Genomic DNA, 18,619 nt, shown 5'->3' with positions numbered 1-18,619 from the left:
GCAGAGAGAGTATGAGCGTGCAGCGTTTAAAGCGTGGAAGTACTGACCTTACTTTGAGTTTGATTCCATAAAAAGTGACAAAAACATTAGTGTCCGTTGTGCGTGGGAAGAAAACTTCTTTTTACAGCGAAAAAAAACCCTAAACTTCCGAGCAAGCACCGAGTAGCTACGACGTAATGGGAAACTCACAGAGAAACTCGCGGATTCTTCCACTGACCGCGGCACACCTGCACCAGGGTAACCCTCCGCCTACCCCACTCCTGCTTTACAGGTGAAAATAGAGCAACAGGACCGCTAGTCTTTGACTTGATTTATTTTCTGCTGTGTTTTACTTGCATCTATTTGAAAGACTGAGTGTAAACACAAAAATATTTTATTTTATGTGCTGGAATGTGCAGAAAATAGGTTTAAATGTTAAACTCATTTCTTCCAGTCAGAGAATGTTGCATATAATTAAATTTTTGCTTGATGCATAAAGTTAAAAGATTAAAACTAATAAAACAAGTTTTAAAAAGAGACTTTTCCATTTGATTACATTTTGTATGATGATTATGCAGAAAAAGTAGAATTGGGCTGAAAGATCTATCACTTTATCACCTATTCAGGTTGTAAATCGTGTTTTTAAAAAGTAACTAAGTAATTAATTACTTTTGAAAATAAGTAATCAGTAAAGTAACGGGATTACTTTTTTGGGGAAGTAATCAGTAATTAGTTACTTTTTTCAAGTAACTTGACCAACACTGGTCATGACTGCTCAATGAGGACATCGCTGCTCAGTTTTTCAGATACTTGTTGTTTGGGTGCTTTGAGCATCATTTATTGAGGCAATCAAAGAGGCGCAAGGCTGCAGTTATTCTCGCATTATTAAATAAACTTGATTTTATGGTCATCCGTCGTCTTCTGACCAGTCCAAGACTGAGGAGATCCGGCTTTTATTGTAAGAGCAGGAACCATTATTTATGTCTGCATCTGCAGGAAAATGGTTTGACTGCAAGAAAGATTGTTCTCAGAGCAGATGCTGTGGATGTGGTGATTCCAGAGGAACAGATGCACGTTATCAGACGGCTGCACCAAAGTTTATAACACTCAGCTCTGGAAAACTGTCACAAGAGCCATTATTTTCTGTCTCGTTGCTACAAGCACCAGATAAACTGCACAAATACGGCATTCACATTTACACTAGAGAGGTATTTGTGCTCGCTCACATGGGACCGACCAGTGCGGCACCACGCTGGACGACAGCTTGCTGCTTTATGGCACAAGCCGAGCTAATCTCGGCCTGAGAAAACATTTCCTGTTTGTCCTGCGTACTTATGCGTCATAATGTAGGTTTCTGATATGAAAAGACTATATTTAATATTTAAATTCTTTTCCCAAAGGACAATTCAGAATACTGTAAAAATTATAAAAGCTGCAGGACAAATGGATGTGCAAAGTAAGCCGAAGACTCTGGCTTATTTTAACTTTTCCCCCCATAGTTCAAGATTTACGAGCAAAAACGTGAAAATACTTGTTACAGCGCCACAGGCCGACCCGTCAGAGTAATACCTGTCAGCTGTCCCTTTGCTGCTGAGCTGAGATGTTGTTTTTCATCTTAATGGCACCGATTAACTCGACTCTGTCCTCCATACGCCTGAATACACGATCAGTCGTCTGAGTAATTAGTCAGCGCTTTGTTCAGAGTTTTGTTTTAACGACTTTGTTCGCACGCAGAGTTTTCTGTCTGTGAAAACTTTATTGAGGACTGGCGTGAACACACTCTCACCAGCCTTCAACCTGTGGGAAAAAATAGCTAAATGCTAATTGGGTAATTATACCGCTTGTTTAAATCCACAGATGTTTCACAGCGTGAGCGCATTCTCCACAGCCTGAAGATGATTCATTTGAATAACGTATCGTTTGATTTGGATAACGATATTCTCGGTTGTAGAGTCAATAATTCCACCTTGTTTCAAACTGTGATTGTCAATGAAGATCCTCTTATTTTATTAATGGGCTAAAAGGAAATTTTCACCGTGGATTTTTTTAAAGACACTCTGTTAAGCTGAACGGCTGCTATCAGCCACTATCTCCTCCATCAGGCACAGGGCTGAACTGGTCTGAATGTGGGTTTTAACACTGCTGTGAATAGCCGGGTAACTCGAGCTGTAAAATTCTTTAATGGAACATTAATAGTGTGGCATGCAAAAATGCAGTGTGCCATCAGACTGATGATCAGTGGTCTGAAGGAGCAATTAATTTAAATTAAGCTCACAGCAGGAGTGATTATGGCAACTAGGTGCTGTTGGATTGCAGAGGAATGGAAAAAGTGCTAAACAAACAAGCAATTTGCACACCTCCCAAGTGCCAGAGCAAACAGAATAGCACCCACTCCGTGTCTGTGTGTATTCAGCTTGGCAATGCGGCCTCAATCAGCACAAGGTGTGAAACAACGTGCCGAGGGAGATAAAGTGTGTGAAAGGTGCTTTGTGTTGTCTGTGCGACACCGTAAGCTTTACCTGAAGACAGGACGAGGAGCCTCGAACGCGCGCTTGCCTGGCTGCTTTGTTTCCAAAGTAGACTTTTCCAAATATGTCAGATTTTTTTTCTGCTCTGCTTTTGCAGGGATGAAAGCCGAATCTTAATCTTCAAGTCCCTTCTGTTGTGTTTCTACCCGAGCATGACTTTTCTTGGTAGCACTGCTGAATGTGGCTGCCAGAACACAGAAGTCTGCTTTTCCTCACTAAATGAGAAATCAGCAGGGAACGGTGCAGCGACCTGTGATCAGCTCAAACGTGGAGATTCATTTTTAATGTAAATCCTTAAGCGCAGGTTTAAAAGTCGAGGACCAGACCCTGCATTTAAAAAAAAAAAAAAGTACAGGTAATTAGATGGGTCGGTTTATTAGCCGGGGAGGAAAACGTGTTTGGTTAACTTAGGGATAGAAAAAAAAAGTCAGTTAAGCAGGCGTCTGTCTCATGTAGGCTGACTTTTTAAGGAGGAATAATTCACTATCAGAATGTCCCTGTGGTAAAACAGTAGGAAGGGATTAGAAGAAACCAAAACAACTCTGCGTTAAATGAGCCTGGCAATCCACATGACACTTAATGAGAACCATATTTGCACTTCACTCGAGCGGCCCCATTACAAACAGAATATTATTCCTTAAAAGAATGAACGTCTCAATTCCAATTTAACATCTCCTTAAGTATGTAAAAAAGTATTGCGAGTGAGTTTGAACGCATCGCTTTAATTCTCCAAAAGAAAATGTGCAATTGAGCATTTTTATTTTCTATTTTTTTTATTAGACTGCACGTTAAATTCTGCGATTTCTTTGATATCTGATGCTTGGTGCTGTTTGCATGCGTGCAGAGTTTAGTCTGCACTGTCCCGCATGTGAATGCGCTGGATTGAGCAGATCTGTCAAGTGTGTTTAGCAGCGATGGTTTATGATACGTGCTGGTCAGATGAAAAATATAAGGGGTGACATTTTCCAGACTTTTCACCATCATTTGACCATAAACTAAATGAGTCGTGTGCTCAAGTGCTTGTGTGAATTAGCTCATTCAAATTGAAACAGAGATGCATTTATCTTAAGCAGATGGTTTATGGCTGATGTAGCAGCTGGCTAAGTTCTTCCATTAAATTATTTTTCAAAGAATGATTCTCTGAGCATGAGTTTAGACAGGTTCACAAATTGTGATACTTTCCATGGCTGCCGCTTAGCGAGCGTTGTTTATTTGGGAGCTAATTTGGCTGGCTTTATTGAGAGGCTCGCTGTGGCGCTGGTACAGGCAGAAATATTGTCCCACTTGAGCTGGACGCATGCAGTAAATACACTGCAAAAAGTGTAGTTAACAGGCCATTTCATCTAATATTCAGGCTGTAAGTCACGCTTTTCTTCAAGCAAGCAAAAGGTTGAGCTGGATTTGATGTGATTTTGTTTGTTTCCCGTGCAGTGTGTTTCACATGAGTCCATCAGATGGAAATATTCAAAACATTTTCAGAAAATCATCATTTTATTGTTGAGTTTGTGTGTTCCAATATGTTTGCACAGCAACAAGTCTCTAATGAATAGCCACAGTGTTGCTTATTGTAAATTAATTAGGAACTGAGAAGTCGGTTCGGTTCATTTAAGCTGTGCCAGTAAGTGTATCACATGCCCTAAATAAAACAAATCATTCTGACGGCACATAACCGGCTTTTTTAAAATTATTATTGTCATTAATATTGGTTGGCTAAAACTCGCACTAGGTGAAAACAGATCCGAGTTTTGGGATCCTATAATATGCATTTCTAATGGTGGTGTGTCCTGAAACTTTACAGTGTGAAATATTTTATATGTCTAATCCAGCCAGCAGTGTAAAAAGAATAGTGTTCACATCCTCCAGCTAAATAAATGTTGATGTAGTTTGTTACATTTGACTGATTTTTGATGCATTAACATGTCTGTATGTATTACTTGCTGTTACAAATTAAAGTTGATCTAATAAATGACATGTCAAAATGCTTTGTATTGTATTTTTTCTTTCTTTGTATTACTGCTGTTAATAAGCAATACAAATAAAGCTTTTAACTTCATGGTGTAAATAATAAACATTAATAAAACTTTTTCTGAGGTGTTTAAGTAAAGTTGTCGTTACTAGTTTGTATTTTTTCATGAGGTGTTCTGGGAGCCGAAGGATTCACCAGATGACCAACACCCCTGATGAATGAAAGCCTGGTTTAAGAAAGTCTGGAAAACCGACAGGGGGCGTCTCCTCTCCCTCCGCCCCCCCGCCTCCCCCTCCGGCACCCTCCTCCAGTGTGGTGGAAGAAGGAGGTATTGGGGATCTCCTCCTAGACAACAAACCCACATTCAAAGAGGGGCACACGAATTACATCACGCTCCGTGCGGAGGATATAACGGAGGTCGCGAGTTACGCTCAGCGCTTTTCTGCAGAGGACACAACTGGAGCATCATGCCGAGCAGAGGCGCGCGGAGCTCGAGGACGCATGATCTGATCTTTGCCATTAGAAATCGTTTCCACTAATGCTTCGTGGAACAATCTTTTATTTCTATCGCGGATTTTTATCATGGGAATCTGAATATTAAGGGACTCTAGAGGCGCACGTTTGGATACGGCTCACGCGTAATTGCGCACAAGTGGACAATAAGCAGCTCCGTGTGCGTGAGAATCTCATCGATGAACATGGATCAGTCTCACCAGTGTATTGCCATGTATCTGCTGGTGCTGTCTCTCGGACTTATGATGGATAGAGGGATTTGTCAGCACTACTACCTTCTCCGTCCCATCCCGAGTGACAGTCTGCCGCTGGTGGAATTAAAAGAGGACCCGGATCCTGTCTTTGACCCCAAGGAGCGAGATCTTAACGAGACTGAATTAAAGAGCATCCTGGGAGACTTTGACACTCGTTTTTTGTCCGTGTTACAGCCCACGGAGGACAAATTCACCGGGAACGATGAGCTCGATGACTTTGAGATCCAAAAGCCGGGGGGAGTACTCCCGAAAGAAATCCGAGCGGTGGATTTTGACATCCAGTTCGGCAAGAAGCACAAGCCCAGCAAGAAACTGAAGCGGCGCCTGCAGCAGTGGCTGTGGGCCTACTCATTCTGCCCGGTCGTGTACACCTGGACCGACCTGGGGAACAGATTCTGGCCGCGGTTTGTGCGAGTGGGCAGCTGCCTGAGCAAACGGTCTTGTTCCGTTCCGGAGGGGATGGTGTGCAAACCTGCGAACTCTACCCACCTGACGATACTGAGATGGAGATGCGTGCAGAGGAAGGGGGGGCTAAAGTGCGCCTGGATACCGGTGCAGTACCCGATCATTACAGACTGCAAATGCTCCTGTTCGAGTTAAAACACAAGACTCTGAAGATAAATTATAAGCTCAGTATTTTTTTTTCCAAATCTCTTTCACGTGCACTACCGAGTGTAGGAATGTATTTTCTGTATATGCGGTGCCACGCAGTTATATATAACTCCCTGTACAAAATCAGTATTATTTGTAACCAGAGTCTACTTTATTTGTGGAGAATATTGGTTATATATTTTGTATTTATGGAGCGATAGAGCCACGTAAGGACTTGCTGTTTTCAAAACGCGGACGCAGCGAATCGACCTCAGAGTTAAACGTGGATTATTGATACGGTTTTGTGTCAGTGACTTGTTGTTATCCTGTAAATTTAAGGAAATGTGCTATTTATTCTTTATATTCGTACAATAAAACGACACTGAAATGATTTAAACATGATTTTCCTTTACTTCTTATCACTTTTATACCCAATCTGAGCGATTACACATTAAGTCACCTGCCACATTACGCACAGTAGTTCCCACCCTAAAACCATTTTACGCATCGTGTACTTATTACAGTTATGGTGGCTGGCCTTTCCTGTCTTACAGCTTATTTCATAACAATACATAATTATAGAACCAGACGGAGATTTGGCTATAAAACTGCTCATTATTGGGGGGAAACGTTTCTCATGGTATCATATTGGTCTTATCAGTAGTCAATTATCACTTTCTGATTTATATACAACATGCGGTCACTGGCTCTCTTCAGTTAGCCAGAACTATCTTATCAGTGCTAAGGCTGTCAGTCACACATCGGGTCCTTTACAAGCTGATTATAGAAGAAGTCTCACATGTCTCACTTTCTTTCATCTGCACAAGCCCTCCTCCTCATTTTCAGCCCAGCAGGAGATCTGCTGGAGAAGCAGAGGCTGATACTACACGACTGTTAATAAGCTGACACCATTAAAAGCTGGATAAAGTATTTTCTTCATAGTGCACTTTGTTCATTAAAGGTCTGATGTCTCCTGGGTAAATATTGAGCGTGCAAAAGAGCTAAACATACAAAAAAGCTCAACTTTCTTTACAGTTAGGAAGGAGATTACAGTCAGTAAATATGCACAGAAACAATCTGATTAAAGATTAAGATTAAACACAATGATGGGGAATATTTTCCTGTAGATGATGGGAAGCGCTCAATTTGAGCATAATTTTGCAGCCTTGCACACATTCAGTTGCAAATATCAAAATGAGTCATTATAAACTTCCAAAATTATTTAAATCAGGGAAGAACGTGGCATAAAATATTGCTTTATATTAGCTTTATATTGCATAGGTATATAAGGCAGGAGTGATGACAGGTTATGTGCTTTACTCAAAAATGAAAATACTCTTTAGGCAATAGATGAATGATGTGAAGAATCACGGTATAATTCAAAGATTGCATATACTTGTCATTACTTCATAACACTTCCAATACATAATTTTAATCTAAGGCTTTACTCGACATTGTGGTTCTGCAGTTTTACTGTAAATGACAGAGCTGGGTTTTCTTCCCTTTGCTGTGTAACACACAGTAATGCATCTTCTTACAAACATAGTGATTTTATCCCAGTCGCTCTGAATCAGTAAAGGCATCTGTGTGTGAACTTTTATTTTGAAATTAATGGGAAAAGACTTGTGCAGTTTACAGCTGTATTAAATAATCTGTATATTCTGTAATGGCCTATCAAAACATAATGGGCCTTTTCAAAGCTACACAGTGTTAGATTTTAACAGTGTTGAATTAAAAAGAAATATTGTGGCGGTCTTGTTCATTGTTATTCAAGCTGACATCTTTATATCTTTTTTAACTTGGGCACCGCCGCTAAAATCCAAGGGATGCTCTGTGCGTTTGATCACAGCTGTAGGGTTTATAATATGAATAGTTTTAATGTAGCGTTTCTAATCGTTTTGTGGAGCTGCTTCTGTCTCACACTGACTGAGACAACCCCCCCACCCCCTCAGTTGTTCCAGAGCCTCAGTCGGGTAGACAGTGGGGCACCAGAAAGCCTGTGTTTTGTTTTAGTTGTGTTTAGTCCGTAATGATGCTCCTTAGCCTCAGAGCCAGCTCTGCACATATGCATGCAGCAGACAAATCCCTGCACTCGTCACCGGATGGTAACCTAAGGCCAAAAATTTGTACGACGCATCTTCAATAAAGTCGTCGTGTAGCCTTTGATGTATGTGTGTGTATGCTGGATCTCAGGCGGTTGCCGCTGATCTGTTATTTCCACTATACTGTTTGTCCTCTTGTATAAAGATGACAGATGACAAGCTCTGTGCATACCCAGCTATTTCAGGTTTTATGCATCATAGTCTGAAGATTTAGATGCGACTACCTCAGTAAATATAAATCCGATCATTTCTAATATGTTCAAACCCATTTTCTCTATTTTTGCTCTTTTGAAACAGGTGCCCAAGTATCTCTGTGTTTTTAGCAAACTGTTCTGATTGTTTTTACAAACCTCTCCTTGGAGAACTTTTCCTCGTGTTTCTTATCAAATGAGGAACACAAGTTATTTTTTGTACTTTCCTCTTCTTCAGTTTCAACCTCTCGTTCCTTGGGTTTTTCCTGCCGTAGCGCAGGCAAAGTGCTGACGCCGGTCAGATGATTTGTGTGTGGAGTAATACGTGCTGACAGAGCGCTCGGTGCCTGCAAATACCAGCTGCAGACTGGAGGATGCAGGGCTGCTAATGCCCTTCGTCACTTCTGAGCCGGTTCCCAGCTCTTTGCGTTTCTCCTCAGCCTCGCAGATCTCTCATGTATGAGATACCCGGCAACACATTGCTTTTAGCCACCAGCGATCCATTAAGTTAATGATCTCTTTGGGTATAGGCTCGCTTTACTGCTTTTCTACTCCCTCCTCCCCCCCCCCCCTTTTAACCTAATCAACCTTTTTTATTTCTATGCAGATATTCTGAAGCCAAAACCTTGTTGCTGATTAAATTCTCCTACAGGCTTCAGATATTTTCCTGATCAAAGCAAACTTCTCCTTGTTGGTTTTGCCAACAATATCAAACATGACTCATTCATCTTTCATTACAGATGATAAAAATTACTTTTGATAACTCTGACTGGCTCATTAATAGGCCAAAGGTAGCCTCTGTGGCACCATCATTACGAGTACAATAACAAGCCGAATGTGCCAGCTTAGTTTGCTCCACAGTCTCGACTTTTACAATGTTTATTCAGTGGGAATGACAAATTTCAAATAATGCCGTTAAACAGTTGAGCACATGAAAGGATGTGCCGTAATGATCAGGTTTGTAAGCTTCAAATACACATTTACTGCTGTACATGGGCCACAACTCTATAATAAAATGATACACAAAGCTTTCTGCTTTGATGAAAGCCAAAAAATACCTTTTGATCTTCTTAATGATAGTAGCTCAGAGAAAGTTTTGACTGGTAACGGAAAGTGCTCTGTTAAAAGGCACATTTGACTTAAGATATGGCCTTTAAACTTTAAGATGTGTTTTATATTTCAAAAGCTTAATTTGGCAAACATAATGAACCGCAGCCCTCGTTAATCCACCCGTTTCAGTGTGTGCGTACTTTTTTTAGTTTTGATCTGAAGCCATGACACTCTTATTTTGCATTGCATGCTATAGTAGATCAACTTATAGATAACAGAGTAACCCTTAACAGTGCCTAACTCAAATTAAAAGATGTTAACAATTAAAACACCTGGAGAATTGACAAGTGACGCTTTAGTACTTGTCAAAGATGAAGATAGCCGACATGATGTCACCCACCGGTTTGTGGAACTGACTGGAGCCTGAAAGGAGGAAAAACAAGCTAGCTAGCTAATATAGTTAAAGTTAGCATGTTTAAGAGATCCACAGCTAGACGCCTAGTCAGATATCACCCTTGATTTGGACTGCATATGTTGAAGATTCAGAATTGGCGATTTGGACAACCCCATGTGGGGTTTTTGAAGCCAAAAGTAAGCATATACTATCAAGAGGGCAGCGTGCTAAAATGTGGGTGTAGCTTGCTAACCAAGTTAGCTAACATTAGCTAACTTGGTTAGCAAGCTACACCCACAAACTGTACTGGTTCATCACACCAATGCTAGTTACAGATGCCTCTGTAAAGCATGCTGTGATTGTTTTAGTGCCTTAAAAATAAGTTGGATAAATAAATGTAACTCCTTTAAAAGCACTTTAGTTTTCTCATAGATCTTATTTTCTTGAGTATAAAGTGCTCAGGTGCTAAGTTGAGCAAGCACCTGATTCAAGGGTGAAATTAGTCCATCTGTTGATGAACAGCAGTTTAAATCTCTGTATAAAGCTACTAAGCGGGTCTTGAGTTGAATGTCTAAAAGTTTCAAAATGTAAATGGTTTGCTTAAATTTTTTTTAATGGATGGTTTAAAATGTGTCAAATGTATCTGACGTGCTTTCATTTGGAGTTCATTCATAATTCTCTAAGGCCTGTCAGCGAAGACAAGAACATCTTTAGTGACTGTAGGGATTTGTCTGCGTGCGTCTGTCACTATGGGCAAATCTAAAGACATGTAAATGGGTTTCACTGACTTGCTGTCCAGATGTCCAGCCGTGGCTGCAGCAGAGCCTTCTGGGAAATGTCGCCGAATCAAGGCAGGTGTTCGCTCCCAGTGGAACAAGGAACATCTGTTTGTGTTGTTCACACACATGTTGCTCAGTTAAAGCCTCATTTTGTTCCTGCATTATTTTGTTAGAAAGCTTTTCCCTCCTGTTGAATATCGGCTGCAAAACCGGCGCTCTTAGTCTGAATAGGGACACGCGTAACCAAGGGTGTAATTTCCAGGGGGGTTAGGGGGGTTATGACCCCCCCCCCAATAAAATCATGAATTATCTCACATAAATAGGCTGTTGATTTTCTTTACTCATTTCAGTTATTACCAGCAAAATAGTTTCATGTTTAATCATCTGGGAGACAGAGATCTTGACCCCCCCCCCCCCCCCCCCCCAATGTTCAGCACAAAGTTACGCCGATGCGCATAACGCTTAACCCATCAACAATGTGCACACTTGTGTAGACTACAGTGTGTCTGCATTAATACTTTCATAATTCCTAACGCCAGCTCCTGTTATTGGAATTGTTTCAGTTCCAACTTATCTGGGATTTGGGTGGAAAAAGCGGTTTAGCGGTTCTGAAACACCCGTAAACACCAAGCTGAGTCAGCCATTGGGCTTTGTTTGGAGTATTTATTTATGGAGACGGTTTGTTGTTTAACTCATTAGCTTATCAGCATGAAACTGTCAAAACTTTATGTATTCCTGCACATTAAGCTATTTACTAAGAATTTTTCTCAATTACATCATTGTTTTGGCACTGACGTTTATGGAATTATGTTGTTGGTTGAACATTGATACAATTAATGGAAAATTGCACTCAACAGATGGTTAACTAGTGATTTTTTGCCTCATAGATACCATCCACCTCCAATTAGATCATTCAAAACATCAGTTTCATGAGCAAACATTTGGAGCGGGCGCACTTTCGCTGAGCCTGCAGAGCGCAAATCATTAGCAAATGAGCCTGAGTGTACTCCTTTGAACGTCTTTCACCTACAACTGTTCAGTGTCAAAATTTGAGGTTTGGCATTTGGCAGTTTTTATCACTCAAGCTTTAACTTCTTGTAATTTCATGCTCTGCAATAAAGACTAATCACAAAAATCCAGAAATGTTCCTTCGTGGCCTGACGATGATGAGGTCTTATGGATTTTTGTTGGTTTCTGGAATAAACTAAATGTCAGTGATTGAGAAAATTATTTCAAGCAGGCTACTTTTGTCTTTTATCTTTTGCTAAATGTTACTTCTGAGATGAAATGGCATAAATCAGTGTACAGAGAAGATGAGAAACTGGCGTGCTCTGGGCAGACACGGCCTGTCAAAGGTTTGATTTGTCTGGTAAAAGATGCTGTTTGGCGCTCTGCCTGGTTCGCTGCGCTCTCCCACACATCGCATAATTGGAAGCCTTTGAAATCTCCTCGCCGCTGCTGCTGCTGGTCCTCGTCCTGGTCACGATGTTCAAGCTGAGATGCGTACCATGGCCAATGTTAATTTTTCCGGCATTTTTGTCTGCTGTAAATTTCACCAGGTTGATGATTTGTGGGGGCGAGGAGGGGGCGATCCCGCTGTTTGATGTCCAGAGCTCGTTAATCCAAACCTCATCTGGTATGCAAGGTCAGGCCGTACTTTGATGTACACGGGGGCAGTTCTGCCAAGCCCAGAGAGCCGAGAGGGCACTCTTCATTTACAAAAAAAAATAAAAAATCAGGAGACATAGCAGCCTTGACACATCTTGGCTTTTGTCCATCAACTACTGTGAAGACGAGGCCTAGCTTGATGAAGAGGCCTCTTAAGCCTCCTGCAGCTAGGAGAGCACGCACGAACATTTCCTGAGAAACTGATTCAATACCAGTCGTTTTCCAAACTCACGGGTAATTGAAGGAATGTGTGAAACTTTCATGTTTTCCTCGGGGAGCCACCAGCGCGGTTTAGAAAGAAAGCACCATGACGATGCAGAATATATAAACCCAATATTGGCATGTGCTGTCATACTGCTTCCATGTGTTTCCTTTTAAAGATTCGCCATATATTCCTATTAAAACAGCTTTCACCCCTGAGCTGCTTGACAATAAAACAAACAATAATTGGTTTATTTTGGGATTTTGATTTGTAACCGATTCAAATCCTTTGGCATTTTTCGCTCGCGGTGCTTTGAAACGGAGAAGAATGAGTGGAAGCGGTGTGTTTGTTATGTAAAATTAAGCAACAACGGCCCCTACTTTGCACCCAGCGCAGGAATTCACTGCAATTAACTCTTGAGCGTCGCATGTAAATACGAAGGGGTTCGGGGCTCCGCAGGCAGGCCGGCGCTCTTCACACACTGGATGCCGGGCCTTTGTTCTTCCAGGGCTTTGGCCGGCCGCCACACTGCCTCACTTGGCAGCACCTAACTATAATTTTCTCACAATGCCTGGCGTGTGAGCCGTCCATCATTCCTCTCTCTGTGTCTCCCAAAGCTCCCCCGGCCCACTGGCACCTCTTAAGCCTCCAGCATTTTCAGGTTTACCCACTCCCGAGCGCATGCCAAGTCTTTTCTATTATCCCGTCATCTTGCACAACCAAACAAGCTGCCTAAGGATATTTATTAATTCACTCTTCACACTTGGCTATGCTTTGATCAGATGGTAAGTATCTTGCCAGCTGATCAAAGTATCACTCCTGTATCGCTCCTGGAGGGGTTTTGATATTCTCAGATGTTCTGTGGGATCGCTGCAAATTGTTTCCAGGTCCAGCTCTGTTCAGTTCACCTACAGTAACTTTAGAAAGTAATAACAAGAGTGCTGCTCTGTACATGTTTTCCTCTTGTTCCTTAAATACCTTTTAGATGTTCGCTTGATTCTGAGAAGGCAGCATGATATTGGGGTTTAGAAAGAAATCCTCAGGTGCAAAGGAAGTGGCCACAGCATGGACAGAACCAAGCACGGGTATTGCACTTTAAGCACTTTAGATTTTGTAATTTGATTACTGCGATGTTGAGCCGAGCATGTGATTTTATGAACCTTTCAGAACTGTTTACTGTGTTCTTGAACATTTCATGGGCTTTGTTTTGGTTTGTTTTGGACTCTGGCTCCTTGTTTTTAGTTTGTTTCATTTGTTTGTTTGAATTATTTTCAATATTTCTTGAAGCTGTTTGTCTTATCTGAGTTTTGACAGCATTCAATATCATCAAGCATAATATTCACTCTCTCACTTGTACCATCATGACATAAATGCCATGTAAATATATAAATACACACTTTTTTTTAAAGTGCAGTGTTTGAATTAAACCCAACATCTAAGACTGAAAAATAGAGTTAATGCAGTGCCAAAAGTTGCAGTTCCTCTTGTGGCCACTTGAGGCTGGCTCCAAAAACAGTTTCTTCCCCATAGACTGCTACATTTAAATGGCGAAATAAACACACCTGTTGTTTTTAGCCTTACTGGGTTATTTTCTTCTTCATAACTTTTTATAATGGTTGATTTTTTGTTTTTTATAGCAGCGGTCCCCAACCCCCGGGCCATGGACCGGTACCGGTCCGTGAGTCGTTTGGTACCGGGCCGCGAGAGTTGGGGCTTGAGTGTGAAAGTTATGGTTTTCAGGGTTTTTATCATTAACTCTGTTTCCCTGGGTCTTTTCCTGTCTTGTAGTTGTGTGCGTTACCATAGCGACCAGAGAGCATCAAGGAGCAGAGAGGAGGACGTTACTCTCAATGTTGTTGGCACGTTTCAGGAGGACGCTGCTAATAAAGTTACATAATTACACAGTGAATTTGCGTTTATTATCATATTTACAAAATACCACAGTTTTTGTCTTGGTTGTGTCGTTTTATTTTGTTGTATTTATCCGCGACACCTTAAAGGCCGGTCTGTGAAAATATTGTCTGACATTAAACCCGTCCTTGACACAAAAACAAATATAGCGTATTCAGAGTGTTGCTGTTTTGTTTGGGTGTCCTGACACAGGAAGTTGTAGCTGATTTGTGTCTACTTGGTCTCACCTGGACTAATTGGAGTTGCTGAGTATATAATATTCTCTACACTAATTAAACCACCAACTGTTTTTCATTGGTGGTAGTCAAGGCAAAAATGCTGAAAATAATGTTAGTAAGAAAGAAACAGAGTGTTGTATATTATAGACTTTTGGAAGGTCAGATATTATTATGAGTTCATTATAAAGAATTCTTTAAAAAGCCACCAAAGATTGAATAATGAGAATGAAGCTGAAAGCTTCCAGTCTTGTTGTATTTGTTTTGTAACTGGAATCGCGTCTTTATGTGTTTATCCTTGGTCAGAGGTTTTGGTTCAGGACTTTCCACAGTACTTCAGGGTCTTGGCAGCCATGCGGGCACTGCAACCGTGATGTGTGCTTCGGGAATTTGGGTCTAAGTGTAGCAATCCAGCGATCTGGATCGTGTGGCTTTTCTCTCTTTTCAGTAGGTGTTGAACTCTGCGTGGACACACCGAGTGTTCAAAGATGTTCGTCTCAGTTATACGGGAATTTGCAATGCTCGGTTTGAGGGATATTGTGAAGCGTCTCTGCAGGTAAACAGATACAAGCAGATTGTGCAAAGGTCTGCCAGGAGTGCCGCTCTGCTGGGATGCACGTTGTGCGAGGAAATGAAGTTTGTGAAAGTCTTTTCTAAACTTTGGCTTAGCTGCTGAGACTGGACTAGCAGTTGTGGCGTTTCCCTGTGGGTATAAGCGAGTACTCGGTGTTGCAACCTCCCGGTTAAATAAACTGCAAATAACTTGCATTTTCTCGAAAAAGAGAAGAAGATAAAAGAAGAATAAAAACTTGAGTTTGCAGATATTATGATTTTATCAAATGGTGGAACATAAACCTCCACAGAACCTGCAGATTTACTTCTGTTTCAGTTCATTACATAATCAACAGAACCTGAAGTTCAGCATTAAAGGTTATTGGGAGCGAAAGCCCTCCAGCACCAGAGACTGAGACCGAGCCAACCGTGGCGTCTCCATCCTCATGATGGAGCACCGCCAATAGCACGCCTGTGGGTTTCTGATATGATTGCATTCTGCCAAGGTGCTGCACAGGCATGTCACATAAATACTCAACATTTTGCATGATGACTCGAGGCGTGAGCTCAGATATTTTAGCAAATGTGTCAGCTGGTAAATATACACATGGTGTACATGGCACTTAATCATACGGAAAACCTCACTGACAAGCATCTCATCACGGTACATAAATTTAGTTTGAAAGGCATTTTAAGTTTTTGTTTTGTTGAAATACTTCCAGCGAGCAACTCCTCCTAAAACCACAAATTGTCATTTTTGCATTTCTGCTCGTGGACAAATGAACAAACATGCTGTAACCTGCTCATTTGGGAGAAAACGCAACATGTCCTCGTACTCCAGCGACAGGAGATTACCAGTTAGTTCTGTAACAACATGGATTCAAATATAATATCCAGTGTTGGAAGAAGCATCTGGACTTTGACTCGGGAGATTGGTGCTCCTCCTACACAGTGTTGGTCAAGTTATTTGAAAAAAGTAATCAGTAACTAATTACTGATTACTTCCCCAAAAAAGTAATCCCGTTACTTTACTGATTACTTATTTTCAAAAGTAATTAATTACTTAGTTACTTTTTAAAAACACGATTTACATCCTGAATAGGTGATAAAGTGATAGATCTTTCAGCCCAATTCTACTTTTTCTACATAATCCATCATACAAAATGTAATCAAATGGAAAAGTCTCTTTTTAAAACTTGTTTTATTAGTTTTAATCTTTTAACTTTATGCATCAAGCAAAAATTTAATTATCTGCAACATTCTCTGACTGGAAGAAATTTGTTTAATATTTAAACCTATTTTCTGCACATTCCAGCACATAAAATAAAATATTTTTTGTGTTTACACTCAGTCTTTCAAATAGATGCAAGTAAAACACAGCAGAAAATAAATAAAGTCAAAGACTAGCGGTCCTGTTGCTCTATTTTCACCTGTAAAGCAGGAGTGGGGTAGGCGGAGGGTTACCCTGGTGCAGGTGTGCTGCGGTCAGTGGAAGAATCCGCGAGTTTCTCTGAGTTTCCCATTACGTCGTAGCTACTCGGTGCTTGCTCGGAAGTTTAGAGGTTTTTTCACTGTAAAAAGAAGTTTTCTTCCCACGCACAACGGACACTAATGTTTTTGTCACTTTTTATGGAATCAAACTCAAAGTAAGGTCAGTACTTCCACGCTTTAAACGCTGCACGCTCATACTCTCTCCGCACTCGATATATGATCCATTGTTGATCTGCACACAGCTGTTGTCACGAACGTCGCACTCGCTTACGTCACTGTCATGAGACATTCTCGCAAAAAATCATGGTTTTAGTAACGCAGTAACGCAGCGTTCAGACGGGAAAGTAACGGTAATCTAATTACCGTTTTTGCAATAGTAATCCCTTACTTTACTCGTTACTTGGAAAAAGTAATCGGATTACAGTAACGCGTTACTGCCCATCTCTGCTCCTACATGCAGGGGGAGCGGGCGCAGGTGTACTGTTGAGAAAACGGGGTCTATTTTACCCAAAATATGACAACAAATTAGGCAGCAATGCAAATGAGCTACTTTAAGAACTAAACGGGCTCATTAAAAAGATCAGCAGCTTGGAGCGTTGCTTCACAAACCAAGACCCAGGTCAGAAACAAACCAACCAACAAAGAGAGAGAAGACAAAGGGAGAAAACCACAGGGAGAGTAAGTAAAGTAAACCCCCATGCTTTCACAGCAGATGGTTTGGTCCACTTGTTAGGTCTGTGAACTTTAACCAGCTCTGCTGTCGCCTTTTGTTCAGCTACAGGAAAGACTGTAGCAGCAGATGGGCACCTCGAGAGAAAGACAAAACATCATTAATGCAACTTACAAAAAGCATTGACAAACACAGTAAACCAAACATGCCTGCCCTCATTTACAGTGCAATAAAATGTGCTGAAACACACTAACCAAACACAACAAACCCTTCCAGGGGGGACTGTCCTGTGCACTTCCAGGGACAGCAGTAGAAAGGAGTGTAGAGTGCACGGATATGACCAAATTGTTACTTTGATTCTTTACAGCTGAATCATTTTATAGTTTTTCAGTTGCTCTTTGGATAAGCTCGGGTATCAAAACTTTTTCTCACGACTCTCACCCCATAATTTACATCCTCTTACTCACTTTAATACGTTGTAAAGTGAAGATGATACAGTATCGTTCTTGAACCGTTGCCAGCGTGAGGTACCTTTGTTTGCATACTGTTTGGCCTCAGTCATCAGGCCTCTCCCCTGCATATTTTGTGGGTAAAGGGTGCCGCTGTTGTCCAAATGGAGAGAGGGAGAGTGAGGGAAGAAGAGAGCTTATGAAAGAAAGCAGCATGGGCAGTAGGCGGCATAGAATGGAAGATTTAAGATTTATCACCGAGCCGTGGAGTGGAAAGAAGTGCTGCAAGTCTGGAGAGTGGGTTTCCACTTCAGCCTAATTCAGTGTGAAGTGTTTAAGACACACGAGTTTGCTTTGAGGAGATAAATGGGAAAGCCAGGCTATTTTCCGAGGCCGACACTTCTCCGTATTTCAGCTCCATAATTAACTCTCTCAGTAAGTTTTCGCCACAATTCGCTGCAGGTTGGCGATTTCGTGTTCGAAGCGCGTTCTTCGATTGAGGTTGACAGACAGTGTGAAGCTGCTCTGAAAGGTATTTCAGAGGATATGTGCCATCTAGTGGTACAGATGTGTGCAGATGTTTCCCACAGCTGCACTGAAAGTGCACGTCGACGGATCCGGAGTGCAGTTTGTCTCTGCTGTGGCTCGAGATTAAAAAGCTTGAGTGCACGGCATGCTAACGAGGACTAATATTAGCAGATGGTGAGCTCTTAAGACGAACGCTGAAGACTTTATGTGAGGAATGATTGATGCGTTTTTAAATTACGTGTGTGTCTGTGAAGACTGTTCTCACAAACGTGACCTAAATGACATGTTTGATGACTCGGCCCTCACACTCTGAGCCCATTGGCTCTTTTAATGGCCGTTTTATTACCTTAGCGTGTTAACCTGAAGCGCCGCTTGCCGCCTAAGAAGGAACCGAGGAGCTGCATGAAAATGATTACACCGCAATTATATCAGCCACTTTGTGCGACTCCTCAATGCCCAGCTGTCTGCCGCCTGCTGCCAAGAAATGGATTAGTTTCACCGCTCCTCTAATAAGACTGTTAAACCAGCAGCATGAGCTCGAATAAATGGATGAAAGCTACAGATAGAGGGATGGAAATAGATGAAT

General features: G+C 41.4%; 2 protein-coding genes across 2 annotated transcripts in view; both read left to right on the top strand.

Annotated features, from left to right (window-relative positions):
* Positions 1-7,060, top strand: part of nog1 (noggin 1) — a 47,969-nt gene extending 40,909 nt beyond the window's left edge. The window contains exon 2 of the mRNA XM_085158207.1: positions 4,644-7,060. Within this exon, the coding sequence (XP_085014333.1) occupies positions 5,166-5,840 (675 nt within the window). The 5' untranslated portion in view covers positions 4,644-5,165 and the 3' untranslated portion in view covers positions 5,841-7,060. The remainder of the gene's footprint in view (positions 1-4,643) is intronic.
* Positions 1-18,619, top strand: part of pctp (phosphatidylcholine transfer protein) — a 433,835-nt gene that overhangs the window by 49,510 nt on the left and 365,706 nt on the right. The window lies entirely within an intron of this gene.

The sequence above is a fragment of the Neolamprologus multifasciatus genome, chromosome 4, assembly GCF_963576455.1.
Source record: "Neolamprologus multifasciatus chromosome 4, fNeoMul1.2, whole genome shotgun sequence".
Classification (NCBI taxonomy): Eukaryota; Metazoa; Chordata; class Actinopteri; order Cichliformes; family Cichlidae; genus Neolamprologus; species Neolamprologus multifasciatus.
This window is presented reverse-complemented; position numbering and strand designations above follow the sequence as displayed.